The following is an 18,776-nucleotide window of genomic DNA, read 5'->3' as shown; positions in this document are numbered from 1 at the left end:
ATCACTATAATGTTACAGCTCCTGCTATCTTCTACTACTATTTTCACACCAACTGTTCCTCTACTATTGCTAAGTGCATGCCTCCCTCTCCTTCTGTGGCCTGGTTGCACAAGACTTTCTTCTTTTTCTCATCCCTCTTCTGTCCACCTCTCTAATGCAAGAGTTAACTAATATTCTCAACCATTCATCCCTTTCTCTGGTAAACTACGGAACTCCCTGCCTGCTTCTGTATTTCCTTCTTCCTATAACTTGAACTCTTTCAAGAGGGAGGTTTCAAGACATCCTTTTTTTTTTTTTTATCTGACATCTCTATCAGAACTGGCATTAAGTGGGTCTTTCTTTCTTATTAAAAATTTTTGTTGCCCTTGGCCAGTGGCCCTTTTACATAAAACACACACACACACACACACACACACACACACACACACACATTTCTAGATTAGACTTAGGTTTAGGATTAATGTTAAGTATTCCCCCACCCCCTCTGTACATCTTCAGTTAGTAAACTGCCTTGATAATAAACCGTTTATTATTGTTGTTGTTATTATTATTATTATTATTATTATTATTATTATTATTATTATTATTATTATTATTATTATTATTATTATTATCACACACACACACACACACACACACACATTTTCCACGATTTCTACATCAACACCATTAAATACCTATTGATCCTCGGAACACCACTACAGACCTGTACTTACCTTGTTGATTCCATGCCAGAAAGGATCAAGATGGTATTAAAAGCTCATGGGGGAATGCAAAATACTGAATACAAGTAAAGAGTCTCTAAGTCTTTTAATTTTTTTCATACTTAATATCTCTGTACCACTTCTCTCCATTTTTTTCTTTCAGTTACTACACACACACACACACACACACACACACACACACACACACACACACACACACACACACACACACACACACACACACACAGGGAGAGTGTTATATGTGTGTGTGTGTGTGTGTGTGTGTGTGTGTGTGTGTGTGTGTGTGTGTGTGTGTGTGTGTGTGTGTGTGTAGTAACTGCAAAAAAAAAATGGATAGTGGTACAGAGATATTAAGTATGAAAAAATTAAAAGATTTAGAGACTCTTTACTTGTGTTCAGTAATCTGCATTCTTCCATGAGTTTTTAAGACCATCTTGATCCTGTCTGGCATGGAATCAATGAGGTAAGTACAGGTCTGCAGTGGTGTTCCCAGGATTGGTGTCAATGTAGAAATCGTGGAAAATGCTTCAAACTAAATACATAGCTGGAGACCAGAAATAAATGTGAAAACACTGAGAGCCTAGTTCCATGTATTTAGCTTATAATAACTGTTCTGTAGAATATGCATTACCAAATAACATGATACTGTTAGCATAAACACTTCAGATTAATGTTTTGTAGCCTATGGGTACAGTGCATCAAAATGTATCACAAGTGAGTTTAGAATGTGCATCTCCATGGAATTGTAGAAGCACATACCAAACCCTGCATTAATACAGCCAGTGACCACCAACAACTCAGTCCATTGTGAACCCCCTAATTATTATACACATACAAGCCTTGACTTGCCCACCAGTCATGTCCCATACAGCAAGCTCAGCAACAAACACATTTGTTAACTAGGGTAAGGCCTGGAGCATTTACACACTGTGTTTCCTGTTAAGTTCCATTAACAAAGAAACATTCTAGTACTCTTTAAAGTTGCCACCACAAACTCATGGTTGTGGCACTGGGAATGTGACATGTTGGAAATTTACGGCATGGCACTGACAGATTAAGTTGTTGGATTATCAGAAACCATATAGCTTATGCATTTTTTTCTTATACTTCTTTTTTTTCCAAGTGAAAACTACCTACCAGTATGAATTCACTTAAATACAATGAAGCTCATACTAATAACATGTTAACTGTGTCACTAAGTGTAATATGTGTACACTATTATTATTATTTATCTATTTTATTTTATTTTTTGTTTCCACAGAAACCACCACCATATACTGCTTCACAATGTAAAGTAAGTTTGTTCTCTCTCTCTCTCTCTCTCTCTCTCTCTCTCTCTCTCTCTCTCTCTCTCTCTCTCTCTCTCTCTCTCTCTCTCTCCTGTTCCTTGGAACTCCCTTAAGGGGATGGTTAAGATAAAAAAACACTGATCAAATTCTTAGTTTCTAACTAGTAGTAATATTTATTTATTATCTTTTTAAAGAGTGAGCCAATGTTAGGGCAACATGAGAATTCACTTAAATTTGTACAATAAGACTTCTGCTAATAGGAAGTTAGTTGTCACTGTAAATGTAATATGCATGAACTAATATTAATCTCCTTTCCACAAAAAACACTTTCATAAGATGCTGCATAAAAAGTCCAAGTTTTTTTTCTCTCCTTTTGTTAAGTTTATACCTTAGTATTCCTTTAAACCTACTGTCCGTGGGACAGGTTGAAAACAGGCTGCCCTAGCTGATTTTTCCAAAATGAAACAAAATTCTAAACAAAATAGTTTTAGGAAATTATTCTTACTATGTCAATCAAAATCTGATAAGGAATGACATGTAAAAAAAAAAAATCTGCTAAAAATCAGTTGAATTTATGATATTTTATACTTCTCTTTAGATTGCTCACAAAACAATATGACAACAGACGAAAATCAGTGATCAGTGAGTTCACTGCTGATGGCCACCTCCTTGCCAGCCATATGATAAATTTCCCCATGTGTGTGTGTGTGTGTGTGTGTGTGTGTGTGTGTGTGTATTTACCTAGTTGTATAATACAGGGTCTGAGCAGGGCTCATAGTGTCCCGTCTCCATATCTGTATTTATCCAGCATTTCCTTAAATCTATGCACATTTGGTGCTGTAACAACCTCCTCATCTAGACCACTCCAGATATCCACAGTTCTATGTGGAAAACTATACTTCTTGATGTCCCTCAAACACTGACTCTTCTTTATCTTCTTTAAGTGCCCTCTTGTCCGTCCAGCTTCATCTTCCAGTAACACCAGATCCTGCTTGTGTACCTTCTCAGTGTGGTTAACTATTTTATACATCGTTATTAGAACTCCTCTTTCTCTTCTAACTTGCAAAGTTGGCAGTCCCATTTCCTTCAACCTTTCTTCGTAGGTTAGGTCTTTCAGCTCTGGTACCATCATTGTAGCTACCCTCTGAATTCTTTCCAACTTCTTTATGCCTTTCTTCATATGCGGAGACCACACCACTGCTGCATATTCCAGTCTGGGATGTAGCATAGTGGCTATAAGTTTTTCATCATAGTCTTATCCATGTAATGAAATGCCATCCTAATATTTGTTAACATCCCATACATCAAGCTAAATGTCATTTATATGCCCTTCTGAGGTCAGGGTATCTTGAAAAACCACTCCTAGCTCCTTGCTCTTCATTATTACTTCCTCCCCCATTTTATAGTCCCAAGCAGGTCTTTTACTCTTTCCCAATTCCATCACATGGCATTTCTTAGCATTGAATTCCAATTTCCACTTCTTGCTCCACCCATAAATCTTGTCAATATCTCTTTGCAACTCCATACAATCAACATGGCTCTTTATTGCTCTTGACAATTTTGCATCATCAGCAAACAGATTAATATAACTGGTCAAACCCTCCTGCATATCAATGATGTATATTTGGAACATAATGGGTGCTAACACTGACCCCAGTGGTACTCCACTTGTTACATTACTCCAACTTGAACAGGTGTCCTTGATCACAGTTCTCATTTCTCTATCCTTTAAGTAGTCTCTCATCCATTTTAGCATTATCCCTCTCAGTCCTCCTAATTGTTCCATCTTCCACAATAGTTTTTTATGTGGAACTTTATCAAAAGCTTTTTTGATGTCCAACTATACTGCATCTACCCACCCATCTCTGTTTTGTACTTCATCTATTACTCTTGTATAGAAACTTAGTAAATTTGTCACACATGACCTTCCTTTTCTGAAACCAAATTGACTATTTGTTATAACTTCATTCTCTTCCAAATATTTCACTATTTCTATTTCACAGATCTTGCCCACAACACTAGCTAGCGACACCGGTCTATAATTTAGTGGCTCAGTCCTCTTTCCTCCTTTGTGTATTGGCACTATATTTGCTCTCTTCCACTGTCTTGGTACTCTTCCCTCTATCAGTGAGCTGTTAATCACATCCCATATTGGCTCCACCACTAGTTCTCTACATTCCTTTAGTGTTCAACCTGACACTCCATCAGGCTCCATTGCTTTTCTGACATCCAACTTCTCTAACAATTTGCTAATTTCATATTTTTGCACCAAGACTTCCCGTAACCCCCCCTGCCTCACCTCCTCGTTTGGTTCTGTAAAATCCACTTCCACATTTAACATAGACCTGAAACTCTCATTCATAATTTCACTCATCTCTTCTACTGTTTGATATATCCTTTCTTCCTTTACTATTTTGTTAATGGTCTCTGCTTGTCATCTTTCCACTGATATATTTGTAAAAAAGCTTGGGCTCTGCTTCACATTTCTTTACCACATCCTTTTCAAATTGTTTCTCCTCCTCTCTTCTTATTCTAACATACTCATTCCTTGTCTCCTTATACTGCTCTCTATTATTTTCATTTCTCTGTTTCTTCAGTTTCTTCCAAGCTATATCCTTTCTCTTCTTAGCTTCTGCATATCTGGCATTATACCAAATATGTTTGCTCCTCCTTACATTATATACAGGTACATACTTCTGCACATCCTCACTGTACTTTTTCAGGAATGTTTCATATTTCTTTTGCACTGTCTTCCCTTCCATAAGTCCCTTCCAATCAATACTCCCGAAGAATTTTCTTAACTCTGTAAAATTTGTCTTTGCATGATTTAGTCTCCCATTTTTATAATCCTCCTTACATGGTAAAACCTTCCAATCTTGCAGCACCACTTCTAACACCACATGGTAACTTTTTCCCATTGGGCTTAAGTATTTAATGGCTGGACTGGGCTCCGGTTTTTTTTTTTTTTTTGTGAATACCAGGTCTAGCAAAGATGGTTTCTCCTCCCCTCTGTATCTTTCTTCACCCATTGGTCCATTGCATTCACCATAGCTAACTGTAGCATTTCTTCACTCCACAGTCCAGCATCTCCATAAACTTCCATCTCCTCCCAGCTTATATTTTTGCAGTTGAAGTCTCCCACTAGTGGTATTTTACTGTCCTTCCTTATCATGTTGTCCAGGCACTTCAACACTTCCTTTAGCATTTCCTTATGATCCTCCAGCCTCCATGTATTAGTCTTCGGTGGCACATACATTAACATGATCCTCCTCCTTTCTCTCCCACTGGTCCTAATTGTTATACCAATGACCTTCACCATGCCATCTCCATATTGCACTTCTTCCACATATATATATATATTCTTGAACCATTATCAATACTCTTTCTCCTTTTCCCTTTTTATCTCTCCTCCAATAATTATATCCCTCTTCCTTAAAGCTTAAATGGACTTCCTCTTTTAACTTAGTCTCCGTTAGGCACAGCACCTCTGGTCTATTTTCCTTTAAGTAATCTCTCACTTCCAGTACACCTGAAAGTAACCCATCTATGTTTGTATACATTACTCTTAGTGTACAACTTCTCCCACCACATGCAATTTGTCTGTCTGCTGCTGTAGTTCTTTCATTTCTTGTTCCCTTTCCCAAATATACCATTTCCTTAGTTTCATATCTAGTACCCTCCAATAAAATTCCCTCTTCTCTGTCTCTGTCCTTCTCTCATTTTTTTTTCATTAGCTTCATTTCTCAGGCCCCTCTCTTTTTTCCTTTCTTCCAAGATCATAATCTCTTTTTACCCACATATTCTTGTATTCTGAACTTTCTGCCAGCTTCCCAGTTCTCACTAGCATCTCCTCTACTGCAACTTGGGATCTCATTCTCACTTTTAACGGTCTTTTACCCCCTTCACTATATTTTCCAATTCTATATGCTTCTTCCACTTCTCGTTCCATTCCCTGTTCCTCATCTTGGACCATTGTAATAATTTTCCTAACCAACTCCTCTTCTCTCTCTGACAGACTTTACTAGGTTTTTCTTCTCTTGCAATCCAAAAAAGACCATACATTTCTTCTTACCCACTGTGTCTCTCACCAAAACCTCCTTTTCTTTAATTATCTGAATTACTGAGTCCTTGGTCTTTTCCTGTATTTGTTTTTTAACCACCTCTGTGAAGGTAACTTTTTCATTATGTTCTTCCTTCCAGGCATTTCTCAGTTCCTCCAATTTGGTTTCACATACTTCCCCTTTCCACTTTTCCTGCATTATCCTCCACCTTTTCTTGCAGCCCCTGCAGACTTACTTCATATTCATTATATGTAGTCTTGAGTATCTCATTTTCTTTTAGTTTCTCCACTGCCTTTCATCTCATTGTTTATCTTTAGAGCACTCTCACATTCACTATACTTCTTTCTCAATTCTGTTTTCATAATAAGTTTGTCCTGCTTTTCTAGAATGCCAGAGGTCAGTCCCCTCATGCACCTTATTTCTTTCTCTACACTGATTGTTCTCCTCATATTTCCTTTCTCTTCTCTGAATCCTGAAAAATCCCTTTCTCCAATTGCCTCCACCAACTGTCTCAAGCCCACAGGTGCCACCTAGATTTTTCTTTCCTTCCATTTCTTTTAACCTCAAAATACTCCTTTATGTATTAAATTTGGAGACAGAACATTCTGTAACCCTCTCTCACCCCTGCTTATATATTACTAGGCCTCGTTATTTTGTCTAGATCCAGTAGCTTGTATCTTCAGGAGCTCTAGCACCCAAACAGCTGGCCAGTGTGTGTGTTGGTATATATTTTTAGTGTAGTTATTATTTTCTTCCCTGCAGTATTTCATGTCAAAATATAAGAACATATGACTTGTAAGTGAGAGATAATGGGATGCATGTCGCTGATCAGCCGATCCCGTCTGATCAATCACTATCAGTCAGTGTAATCACCATTTGTTTGTGTGTGTGTTCTGCTTTCTCTCCTGCATCATCTCACGATAAAAGTATAAAGACATAATGTGAGTGCTAATCTCTTGTTGACATCATACATGAAATTAAAAACTCTATCAAAAATCATGCTAATTTCAACTGATATGCAAGGTGGTTATATGGAGCATTTCAGAGATGAGAGGCATAATATTTTCGAAAGGTAGTAAGACTCTCTCTCTCTCTCTCTCTCTCTCTCTCTCTCTCTCTCTCTCTCTCTCTGAGACATGGTAATCCCACTATCGTCTGTTACTATGATCTGAGAGGTCGGGTGAGTGGCCATGTTGGAAGTGATTTCAGGTGGGAGTTGCCATGGCAACGGATTTCCACCCTCCACTTCAAAACCTACCCAGCCACCCCCCACCACCCACATCAGCTGATTTACTGGGCATTATCATGATTGACAATTTCCTGTATACATGCTACCCATGAAAATAAAAGATGAGTGTGCATTGTAAAATAATTATTTGAGAGATACAACAGAAGCATAGTTTTGTTATAAAGGAACCAAGGATCAAGTAGCCTGGCAAGGCATCATCCCTCATGTTCACAGTAGTGAACAAAAGCAACTGTCAGTACACACAAGAAATTAAGTGAAAATGTTAGTCTCATGGTTCACTGATGTGGCAGTTTTTGAAAGATCTGCTTATATCAACATGTTTGGGAGACTTTTATTTTAGCATTCATACCATAGCCACTGAATATGCTGGCCATAAGTAAAATGTGTTATAAACATTTCAGGGTGGTGTTTTGACTTCAACTCAACATAATTTCTTTATTATTGTTTTTATCAAACTTTTACCAGCATATCTGAGTTTTGTAACCACTGTCAAGTCAAACCAAAATGCCCTATCTAGTTTCTAAGGTGAGATACAGCAGATAATATAGAATGCCATTCTCTGACTGCTGGTTGTAATGTATAAAATTTCTCACTCTGGCTCTCGCCATTTGCCAGCTTACTCGCGCTCTCAGTGTGGTCATAGCTGAGAGAGAGAGAGAGAGAGAGAGAGAGAGAGAGAGAGAGAGAGAGAGAGAGAGAGAGAGAGAGAGAGAGAGAGAGAGAGAGAGAGAGAGAGAGAGAGAGAGAGAGAGAGAGAGAGAGAGAGAGAGAGAGAGAGAGAGAGAGAGAGAGACAGGCAACAGCCAATCACAAGTTAGCCACTCGTGACATCACTGCAGTGGGTGGGGGAGGGTAGAGGGGCTAGCTAGCTACCCTCTGCGAAATAAAAACCTTGCAACTTTTTGTAAATATTCATTGCAGTGTGCAGGTGAGAGTTTATCAGCTTATGTGAGTGGGTGCATTTACTGGGTGTATGACTGCTTAGTGCTTACAAAACCTCATTTTTCCTCACCAAAATACAGGTGTCTGAGGCAAATGCCAATAACCTCTTCTTTGTTCTCTCCTACTTCCTCTATTGTCAGTTTCATTCCAAAATGGGATGTTGTTTCTAGGTGTGTAATGGCTTAACTTGCTCTTGTGTCCATGCTCTTAAATCTGCATTTTCTCTCACCTAGCTGACTTCAGAGCTGTTGGGCTCCTATGATCACACCCTCATATCTATATCTTCTCCTAACGTTCAAATTCCTCCTCAGGATACCCCAAAGCAGAGATGCCTCTGGTGTTTTGCTTCTGCTAATTGGGGGGATCTCAGGAGATATTATTCTGATTTTCCATGGAATGATTACTGTTTCTGTAGCAGAGACCTGTTTCTCTGTGCTGAACACATAACAAAGACAGTCTCGCATAGGGACTTTCATCTTAAACCTTCAAAACATCAGTTTAACTCAGCCTATTCTAATTTTTGTGCTATATATGATGAAGAGTCAGTCCACAAAACTTCCACCACTTGAATCTCATGCACTTTATATTTCTACCCAAAAATCATGCCAAGACTGTTCTTCAACTAGCTAAAAACTTCATCAATAGAAAATATCAAAATCTGTTAAACTTTCCTCTTGACTTTTTAGCCTTTTGGCATTTAACCAAAAATATTTACAACAACTTTTCTCCATCTTTCCTTTCTCTATTTCAATCTGATGGCACTACTGCCATCTCATCCATCTTTAAAAGTACATCCCTTGCTCAAACCATAGCTAGGAATTCTGCCTTGAATGATTCTGGGCTTGTTCCTCCCGTTCCTCCAGTCTCCAAGTATTTCATGCCTCCCATTAAGATCCTTCGCAATGATGTTTTCCATGCCCTCACTGGTATTAATCTTCAGAACGTTTCTAGACCTGATGGGGTCCTTCCTATTGTTCTCCAAAACTGTACATCCATGCTTGGACCTTGCCTAGTCCAATTCTTCCAACTCTCTCTATCAACATCTATCTTTCCTTCTTGCTGTATGATTGCCTACATTCAGCTTGTTCCTAAAAAAATTAACTGCTCTAATCCCTTAAACTACCATCCTGTTGCTTTAATTTCCTACTTCTCTAAAGATATTAATCTATCCTCAACAGAAAGATTCTGAAACATATTACGTACTTCAGAAACCCATAACTGATCATCAATATGGGTTCCATTATAACCACTCTACTGGTGATCTAGCTTTCCTTACCAAGTCTTGTCATCCTCTTTTAGGTACATTGGCGAAACTTTTGCTGTTGCCTTAGACTTATCAAAGACTGCCACAAAGCTTTAATTCTGAAACTACCTTCCTATGGTTTCTATCCTTCTCTTTGTAAGTTCATCTCAAATTTCCTTTCTGACCACTCTATTGCTGCTGTGGTAGACTGTTACTGTTCATCTACAGTCAGAGCCACACTACTTTAGAACTCTATGTAAACTCATGTTGTATACAGAATAAGTATGCTTTACACACATATAATGACTGATAAATAAAATGTTGTACTTACCAGTGACTCATTTATTTGTTAACTGGATATCCATTCACCTTAAGTATGATCTTAATCCTGCCAAGAACCAAGTCAGACAAGTTTTCAGCAGTAGACCAGGGTATTTCTGACCACATTTTCTAAACAGCAGATTCAAGTTTACAGATGGTGGATGTGTCTGCCTTGGTTTTGCTTTTAGTATTACCCAAAGATTTTCTATTGGAGATATATCTGGACTCCATACTGGTCAGTCTGTAATAAAACTGATTTCACATATATGGAACCAGTCTTTTACATCTTGCTGGAGGATCTTGGTGCTAATAGCAGCAACACAATCTGCCAGATTATCACTGAGGATGCTTAGGTAAACTTTGCTAACCATCTTTAGGAAGGATAACAAGGTCAGACAAACCTCCATAGCCAAATGCACCCCAAACCATGAGACATGGAGGGTGCATCACACATATGACCGTGTAGCGTGGCTCACAAGCTGACATGTCAGAAGAACCCTAGTTTTGTTCCCATGTTACCAATGATAGAGAAGATGATTTCATCAGTCAAGAGAACTTTCCTCCACTCCACAGTCCCAGTCTTTATAACTGTTGGCAAAATCATGCCTTCTCTTTCTCTGCTTTTCATTCACATGAAGTTTGGTGCATGCCTTCATTTTGTAGCAGTTCAGCCTGTCACATATCACTCTGATTAGAGCAAACTGAGACATTTTCCAACAGCTGTGGGTTTTGTTTTAGTTCTTTTTAGTTGTTTTGCTGTGAGCTAACTGCCTTTTAATAATATTTAAGGTGTTATAAGAAAAACTTTTTGAGCTGGTCCACCACCATGTTTGTAGTGAAGCATATCCACACATCCCTCATTGCACCATTGCTTAATCAGTGTACTCGGTCTTTTTATAAATATTAGTTACTCAGCTTATTTCTCTATTTGTTTCACCATTCTTATGAAACTCTATAATACAAACTATGTCATCTAGGCACATGTTTCCCAGGCATCACACAGCAATTCAGTGAGACACTGTTTAAAACAACCATTTTGTGAGCCAAAATGATGAGTGGTCACTAAAGATATCTCCTCCCTATGACATTATGTCAAACACTAAATCCATTAATCTATGTATAATAGAGAAATGTAACACTGTACATAACACGGACATATGATGGATACATGGCGGCAGTTGGCAACTCAGCCAGCGTCCTGTAGTAGGTGTCCGGCTGTCCCAGATGACAATTGACCTGTCTTTTCCTTGTACTCAAGTTTGTAACAATGACCTACCGCAACCTGGGCATTTCACTCATCCCCCTTGTGTTACAAGTGACCCACAGGAGCTTACTACACATGTGCAGTGAAGTAGTGCTACCCACAACCAAGACAAGCAGTGTTAAGTGGACCTCTAAAGTGTCATTGCATAGGGCAGTGCAGTGCAGTGTCAGTGTGCAGTGTCAATGCTTTGTGGCATCATCTCAATGTCCCTAAGAGGTATATGGAGCATTTCACCATGTGAGTTTGAGAAAGTAGAGCACACAGCCCCTTTGCCAATTTTTCCGTTCGCCTGTGATGCATTTTTTTTTTTTTTTTTATGTAGAAGGAACACTGGCCAAGGGCAACAAAAATAGCATAGCTGAAGAAGTCAACATTTCTCCTGGCAAGTCATCAAAGTGCAAGGAGATATAACTGAAGGTGATAATAAAGATGGGCTTACACAATGAAGAATTAGTCCAATGACTCATCTCCCTGGAAGATTCATGATCACTTCAGGAAGTTGCCACTCCTATGAGGCCGCCAGGAGTGCAACTTCTGCCATTCACGCCCCACCCGACCAGGTGTGGGCCATATCACATCACCAGAAGAACAAAAAGCAGTCTCCTCAGAACACTACAGCAGCAAAGACAACTGAGGTCTGTCAGTGCTGTACACAACAGCACACTATAGGACCATGCCCAACTGCCCAAAGCACCTGTCATTGCTGTGGCTGGCTGTCACTTTACCCACACCATGAAGTACCCTGCCAACAATGTACAGTGCCTTCTTTGCTCTTGTGTTGGACACCAACTCTTGCTGCAAATCAGCGTAGAAGGAACAATGCCAGAAGGCCAAATGAACTTCAGGTATGGATGAAGCTTCCCTTCCCAGGGCAGACATCACAAGATGAGGCAGTATAGTTGTCGCTGAGTGGGATCTTCTTCCTGCCTCAACTCCAAGATGCCCCAGCACATCAGTGTCCTCCTGCCTACCAATGATGCCCAACACAGCTACAAACGTCTCAGTAATTGGCCCACACCTAGAGTTTGGGTATTCCAAAGAATCACCTACAGACCCACAGAATCCACAGACCATGAAGCATACGATGGATGGATCTGAGATGGCTCCCACTCTCAGCATATTCACAGCTACTCTCACCTTGGGAAAGCAGTCCTGCTCTGCCCAGATCCAAATTCATGAGAGTATCCAAACTCCACTTCTGTCATACAGATATTGCCAGGAGCTGGCCATTATATCCAGACATCCCCAAGCCACTTCTGGGAGTCAAACATGTCAAGAAGTGTATAGTGCTCCCTAACTTTGGTGCTATATCACCTTCAGAACCCAAGGCCTCCTTCCTGAAGAAATTCAATGATGAGAATTCACCTTAAGGATGATGTTGTACTATTCACAATCCATACTCCTCATCAGATCTCCCTGGCCTTTAAGGAGCAAGTTAAGTAAGAACTGGACTCCATGGTGGCCCAGGGGATCATCAGGTCTGCTGGTGATGACCCTTCAGACTGTTGCCATCTGCTCATAGCCATTGCTAAACCTAGTGGTGAGGTATGCATCACCACTAACCTATCCAAGCTAAACAAGCATCCCCCACATCCTATGCTGCAATACATAGCTTGGACCCGAAACCCCACTACTTCACTACAGCATACCCTCTCTGTAAGTACTAGCAAATTAAGTTGGCTGAGGAGGACTGCCACTTGACTACCTACGGTAGGTTCCAGTACTGCAGGGGACCAATGGGCTTCACAGCCACAGGCAACACCTTTTGCTTATGTGACAATATAGCTCTTCAACGTGCCAAGAATTGCGTAAAGGTGGTCAATGACATCCTCCTATACAATGAAGACTACAGCACACATCACCACATTCATCAGGTCCTCATCAAGTATCATGAGTTTGGCATCTACCTCAACAAGGAAAAGTTTGTGGTTGCCACACCCCAGGTTGCCTTCTGTAGATTCTCTATATCCGAAGCTGGCATCACAGCTGACCAGGAGAAAGTCAGCTTCAAAGACACTCAACTGCCCCCCCCTCCCTCCTACAGTGAAGACTGTCTGTGTGTCCTTTACTAATAATGTAAACTGGAAACTTCACATCTCACCTCTCACTAAAACACCTTCTATGAAGATAGGACTATGAAGATAGGTGTCCTGAATCATTACCAGTTTTTCTCACATCCCCGTCTGCCAACTCTGTACAGGGACCTTATCCATCTGTGTATGGAGTATGCTTCACATATATGTGGGGAATTCCACTAACACTGCTCTTCTAGACAGGATAGAATCAAAATAATTTTTTCCTATCAACTACTCTCCTGTAAGTGATTGTCTTAAGTCTCTCTCATCACCAAAATGTTGTATTTCTTGCTATTTTCAACTGATATTTTCACGCTTACTGTTCTTCTGATCTTGCTTACTGCATGCTTCCTCTCCTTCCTTCGCTTCACAACACAGGACTTTCTATTTTCTCTCACCCCAATTCTGTCCATCTCTATTATGTAAGAGTTAACCAATATTCTCAATAATTCATCCCTTTTTCTGGTAAACTCTGGAACTCCCAGCCTGCTTCTGTATTTCCTCCTTCCTATGACTTGAATATTTTCAAGAGGGAGGTTTCAAGACATTTACCCTCCAATACTGGATAATCCTTTATGACCTTTCTTTAGGGACTGGCACATCAGTGGGTCCTTTTTTTTTTCCATTCTTTTTGTTCCCTTACACTAGTGAAACTCTTACATAATGAAAAAAAAAGCCAGGATGAATATTTAGCTAACAATTAGGGAAACTCATTCCTACCACATATCCAAGGCTCAGTTCTTATGCAACTTCAAATTTCATTACTTGCTACAGTATTTATCTTAGTAGAGTTATGTTCAAGATAAGGCATTCATAGATAATTCAATAACAACTTTACTATATTAAAGCATACAAACACCTTTAAACTTAATAGGTAAGATAGGAAGGAAATCAAATCATAATTAATGGTCTGATACATGAATAGGTAGTTTTAATAAAAGGGATCCACTGCATACAAAAGTTTGAGAGTCACTGCTTTATAGTGTATGTGTATTTAAAGTTACTTAATTAATTCATTGTATCTTCTAATAAGAGCTTGATTTTGGTTGGAAAGGTTTCCAAATAAAGTAACTGATTAAGTTTTCTATTTAATCACTTAATTAAGACAACTTTTCTCAACAGAGCTCTATGAAGATCCCAACAAAATAGCTGGAAGTGTAAGATGTATGGATTTTCTGCAGTTGGGTTTACACATTTAGCTTTTCTCATGAATCACACCATTTGGTAAAATTAAAGTTTGCCAATTAATTAGGTATTCTTGAAATCCTCTATATGTAAAATGTTCTATCTTTTTAGCCAGACAGGTCATAATTATACATGTATTATGGTTATGGTTTACTGGCAGATCATGTTATAACCCACACATGCCGCTGTGCATTTGTTTGTATGCATGATTAACTCGCTTGGATGTTGTGCCACTACTCTGTACCAGTCTTTTGATGAGGTGGTTGTGCAGTTATACAGGAGAAATGCAGGGTACAGTATTTGATTATTTAAGTTAAGAGGATGTAGGGCTTGGGTGAATATATGCCATTTTGTTGAGTGGAGGATTCTGATAATTATATACATTAGTGTAGGAAAGGAAGGACTGGAGGGGACGAGGATCACAGGAAACTTGGTGAGCCCAACCCTGACCGTCCATAATACCATATACACCCAGCTGCCAATGAAAGTGGTGCACATGATAAACAAACCATTGTTTCATCATGCGGGAAAAGTATCCAGCTCATACGAAATACAGGGCTCAGTATGAAAATGTGGCAACATTGCCAAGCAGTTTGAATATATGTCAACTGCCAAATCTCTACATGTTATCACTCAGCTGACTCTTAACCCCATTAAGGAGTACTCACATTTGCCTTGCTCACCCAAAAATTGTGCCAAATTTATTCACACATTTCATGTCAATGTAATGTTTTAAGTGTTAATGGCACATAAGCTTTAAATTAATATCCTAAACCAATATAAACCTTATTGACTCTCTCCAGAAGGCTGGTTTTGGGTCTTCGTACATTTCTAGGGAGACAGGATTGCCATAAAGAACTCTGCACTGTGTGCAGTGTTGGTTGAAAAGATGCCATGAAAATAATGATGATTCCACCCCAGTGAAACAAACTTCAATGGACAAAGATATGTTTTGTCAAAAAGAACTTTACTTTTAATAAGGCACCAGCTGAGTGCTCCACCATTTCTTAAAGTAAGGGAAATCAAGCAAAAAACATTGGTGTGTGACACAAAACATCAGAGCGCCACTTTCACTGCAGCGGGTGTAGCATTCACTTCACACTAAAACCTGAAATATTTCAATGTGAGTGTGACATTTTTACATTCATATATATATATATATATATATATATATATATATATATATATATATATATATATATATATATATATATATATATATATATATATATATATATATAAAGTTTTGTAGTGCAGCTGATGATATATGGCACTAATTCTGTGACATTATATATAATTTTGACTCAGCATAAGATAGGGTCAGAAAAAAAAATGTTATAATATGATTTCATTGTACAGAGGTACCTTGTGATTCAAACTTAATTGGTTCTTTTGGGCTGTTTGAATTAGGAAGCAATTTATCCCATTCAAATTACTGTATTTGACGGCTCATAAGACGCACTTTTTCTCCAAAAAAAAAGTCTCAGGAAATGAGCCTGTGTCCTATGAGGCCAAGGTTCAGCATTGAGGAAGTGGTTGGTGGTAAGTCTATGGCAAGAGACGCTCTAAAATCAAATCCCAGACATGTTCGCACATGTGAACAAAGTGATGATTGGTACTACACCACAAAACAACTCTTTCTTTCAAAGTAACAATATATAATAGGTCATACTTACCAGTAATTCACATAGAATGACACCAGTGAGGAAGAATTTGCGTAAGTGACCATGCACCACGCATTGCATGTACCAAAACAAACACACGGTTGGTTACACACTGAACCTGGTGACACGGGCAAGCTTCACTGCATTCTTTACAGTATGATGTTGTTACTCCTTGAGGTAAGACACACTTTCATACAATTAAAATTGCACCTATCTTTTAACATACTTATGAACAAACCTTATTACCCCTGTAGTCTCTCATAGTCACTGCCAATGCCATATGCCAGGTACATGTTTACATCTCACAACAGAATTGGTACGTAGGCTACTAGCAAATATTAAAGTTTTTAAATGCAAAATATTGGGATCTAATAATGATCTAAATGCATGTAAGGGTCTTCAAATGTCAGGTGAAATCCTTCACTTCATATTCAGAGCTTAAATCCACTCATTTATCTTTTTTTTTACAATTCAATGTCTGCCAAAACTGGGTGCATCTTATGAGCCCATGTGTCTTATGAGCCATCAAATATGATAATGTAATAAAAAAAAATCTGTTCCTGGTCCCAAAATCCTCCTATCTTTTTAATGGGTTTATGTTATGTCCTAAACATAGAACTGAATGAAAATAAGCTAAATTATAGAAAAAAATACAGTAAAAGAAAACATTAAGTACCGTATATTTCAGCAAATAAGATGGTACTTGAATCACCATAAAAAAAATTAAAAAAAAGACACAAAAAAGTGGTTGTTCTATACATCAAATACAAAAACAATAACTTTAAAATTTCATGCAACATACCATTGTAAATAAACACCAACCTCAAAATGATGAGTCACTGAAAGTTTCTGCCGTCTCCAGTCTTTGAAAACATAGGTACACAATTTTTACTTTAAACTAAAATTCTCTCTCTCTCTCTCTCTCTCTCTCTCTCTCTCTCTCTCTCTCTCTCTCTCTCTCTCTCTCTCTGTGTGTGTGTGTGTGTGTGTGTGTGTGAAAGTAAGAACAATCCTGAGAATTGCTAAATAAAATGAGTGATAGAGAATGAAAATATAATTATATGAGTGAGAAATGGAAGAGAGAGATGGAAGGAGGGAGGGTGTGTGGGATAGAGAGAGGAAGGGAGGAAATAGAAAGGGATGGGGGAGAGGAGCGGGGAAAGAAGGGAGAGGGGAGAAGGAATGCTAGAGGAATGGACCACTTGAAAGGGTGTGTTCGAATTGGAGGACAAAATTTATTCACCAACCATGTTCGAATTGGGAGCTGTTCAAATTGAAGGACATTCAAATCACAAGGTATGACTATTTTTCACACTGATGTTTGATTTTATAAGAAATGTTTGGTCTTTATCAATCTTCATGCTGTAGAAATTATGGTGCTAGAATGCTTATTGATTTCTGATGGACTTCATAGGTTAAAATGAAGGATTACAACATCCTCAAGAGTTTAATGAAACAGTGACCATCACCTTAAAACATTAAAGAGATTTATGTTGTGTAAATTATTTTCTAATAATTGTTCTGCAAATTGCTACATTTACATCAGTATTGTTGCTATTAGGAATAAAATTTAACATAAATTAATGGAAGAATTTATTCGTCATGAGTAACATGGACTGTGCATTTCCAATGTTTAAATAAGATTACAACAATTTAACGGAAACATTTTTTTAATTATCCTACTTTTACCAATGATTATGGATTAAAGAAGTTTTATAACCATTATATTGTGTATCCAAAATGTTACCTTATGACTGCATGATATTCCATAAACAACTAATATTTCCTTTACTATGAATGTTCTCAGTGGTCTGATTTCAAGATACTGTATATACCATTCTTGGAAAAATACATTTGTATCTGTTACTGTACGTAAAGCATATGTACCTCACGTCATTATTCCTCACCATTCATAAGTGAAATGTTCAATAGTTTTCTATTTGCATGAAAACATGTAATGTGTGTAAGTATGAGTATTCAATGCTATATTAAGCACCGAAGCCGATGCTCACTTGTTAGTAGAGTGGTTAACCCACTGATCGCCTGCGGGCATCACTCACGGCCAAGTCGCACTCAGACAAAGATGGGCAGGATGGTGACCAAGGTAAATACTTTAATTTTGTAGTAAAAACTGATTGTCATAGTGCCAAGTTGATTGCATGTGTTGTTAATGAATATTGTAATATGTTGAAAGTGTTCAATATCAGTGTATAATGTTAATTTGTAAGAAATTGAGACCGAGAACTTGTTCACAGTTCTTACGGTCATGCCTACCTTATCAATAAACGTGTCAGGAAGAACTGCCTTTCCTCGACCCTACGATGATGGGCGTGATCAGTAAAACAGATCACCTGAGAGCCAATTGATGCCCAGCCAGTGCGGCTACAGTATTTAACCAGCGGCTTATTTCTTATTGCAGCAATCCCTTGACTAATGCAGCTGTTATATTCCAAAACCCCATGCAATAAGTGAAAATCTGCAAAGCAGAAGCAGTACCGTACTGTATATCTTTTTTTATTTTCATAATTTGTATATAGTTTATTATTTTCATATATTTAAGCTTTTATAAACTCTCCCCACACTCTTATAAACCTTTTCTACACTCTTAAACACTTTTTACATTCAAACTTACTTAAGACATATCCTTACTTATTAAAAATAATAAATTCGGTATACTCACATGTGAAGATACTATGACTTGACTGATATGATGATGATAATTAGCTGTGCAGTAATAAACAATGTGCGTGATGACAAT

At 38.3% G+C, this 18,776-nt stretch overlaps 1 protein-coding gene across 3 annotated transcripts in view; it reads left to right on the top strand.

The window, feature by feature from the left end:
- LOC135102047 (integrin-linked protein kinase-like) overlaps window positions 1-18,318 on the top strand; it is a 47,513-nt gene extending 29,195 nt beyond the window's left edge. The window contains exons 6-7 of one of the 3 annotated variants that reach the window (XM_064006701.1): window positions 1,987-2,019; window positions 14,292-18,318. In XM_064006701.1, the coding sequence (XP_063862771.1) occupies window positions 1,987-2,019; window positions 14,292-14,318 (60 nt within the window). In that variant the 3' untranslated portion in view covers window positions 14,319-18,318. Of the gene's footprint in view, window positions 1-1,986; window positions 2,020-2,612; window positions 9,840-14,291 lie in introns of those variants that run through there. The other 2 variants (XM_064006702.1, XM_064006703.1) reach the window with 2 other exon arrangements.
- Window positions 18,319-18,776: the final 458 nt, after the last annotated feature.

Source organism: Scylla paramamosain, chromosome 7 (assembly GCF_035594125.1).
Source record: "Scylla paramamosain isolate STU-SP2022 chromosome 7, ASM3559412v1, whole genome shotgun sequence".
NCBI classification, from domain to species: domain Eukaryota; kingdom Metazoa; phylum Arthropoda; class Malacostraca; order Decapoda; family Portunidae; genus Scylla; species Scylla paramamosain.
This window is presented reverse-complemented; position numbering and strand designations above follow the sequence as displayed.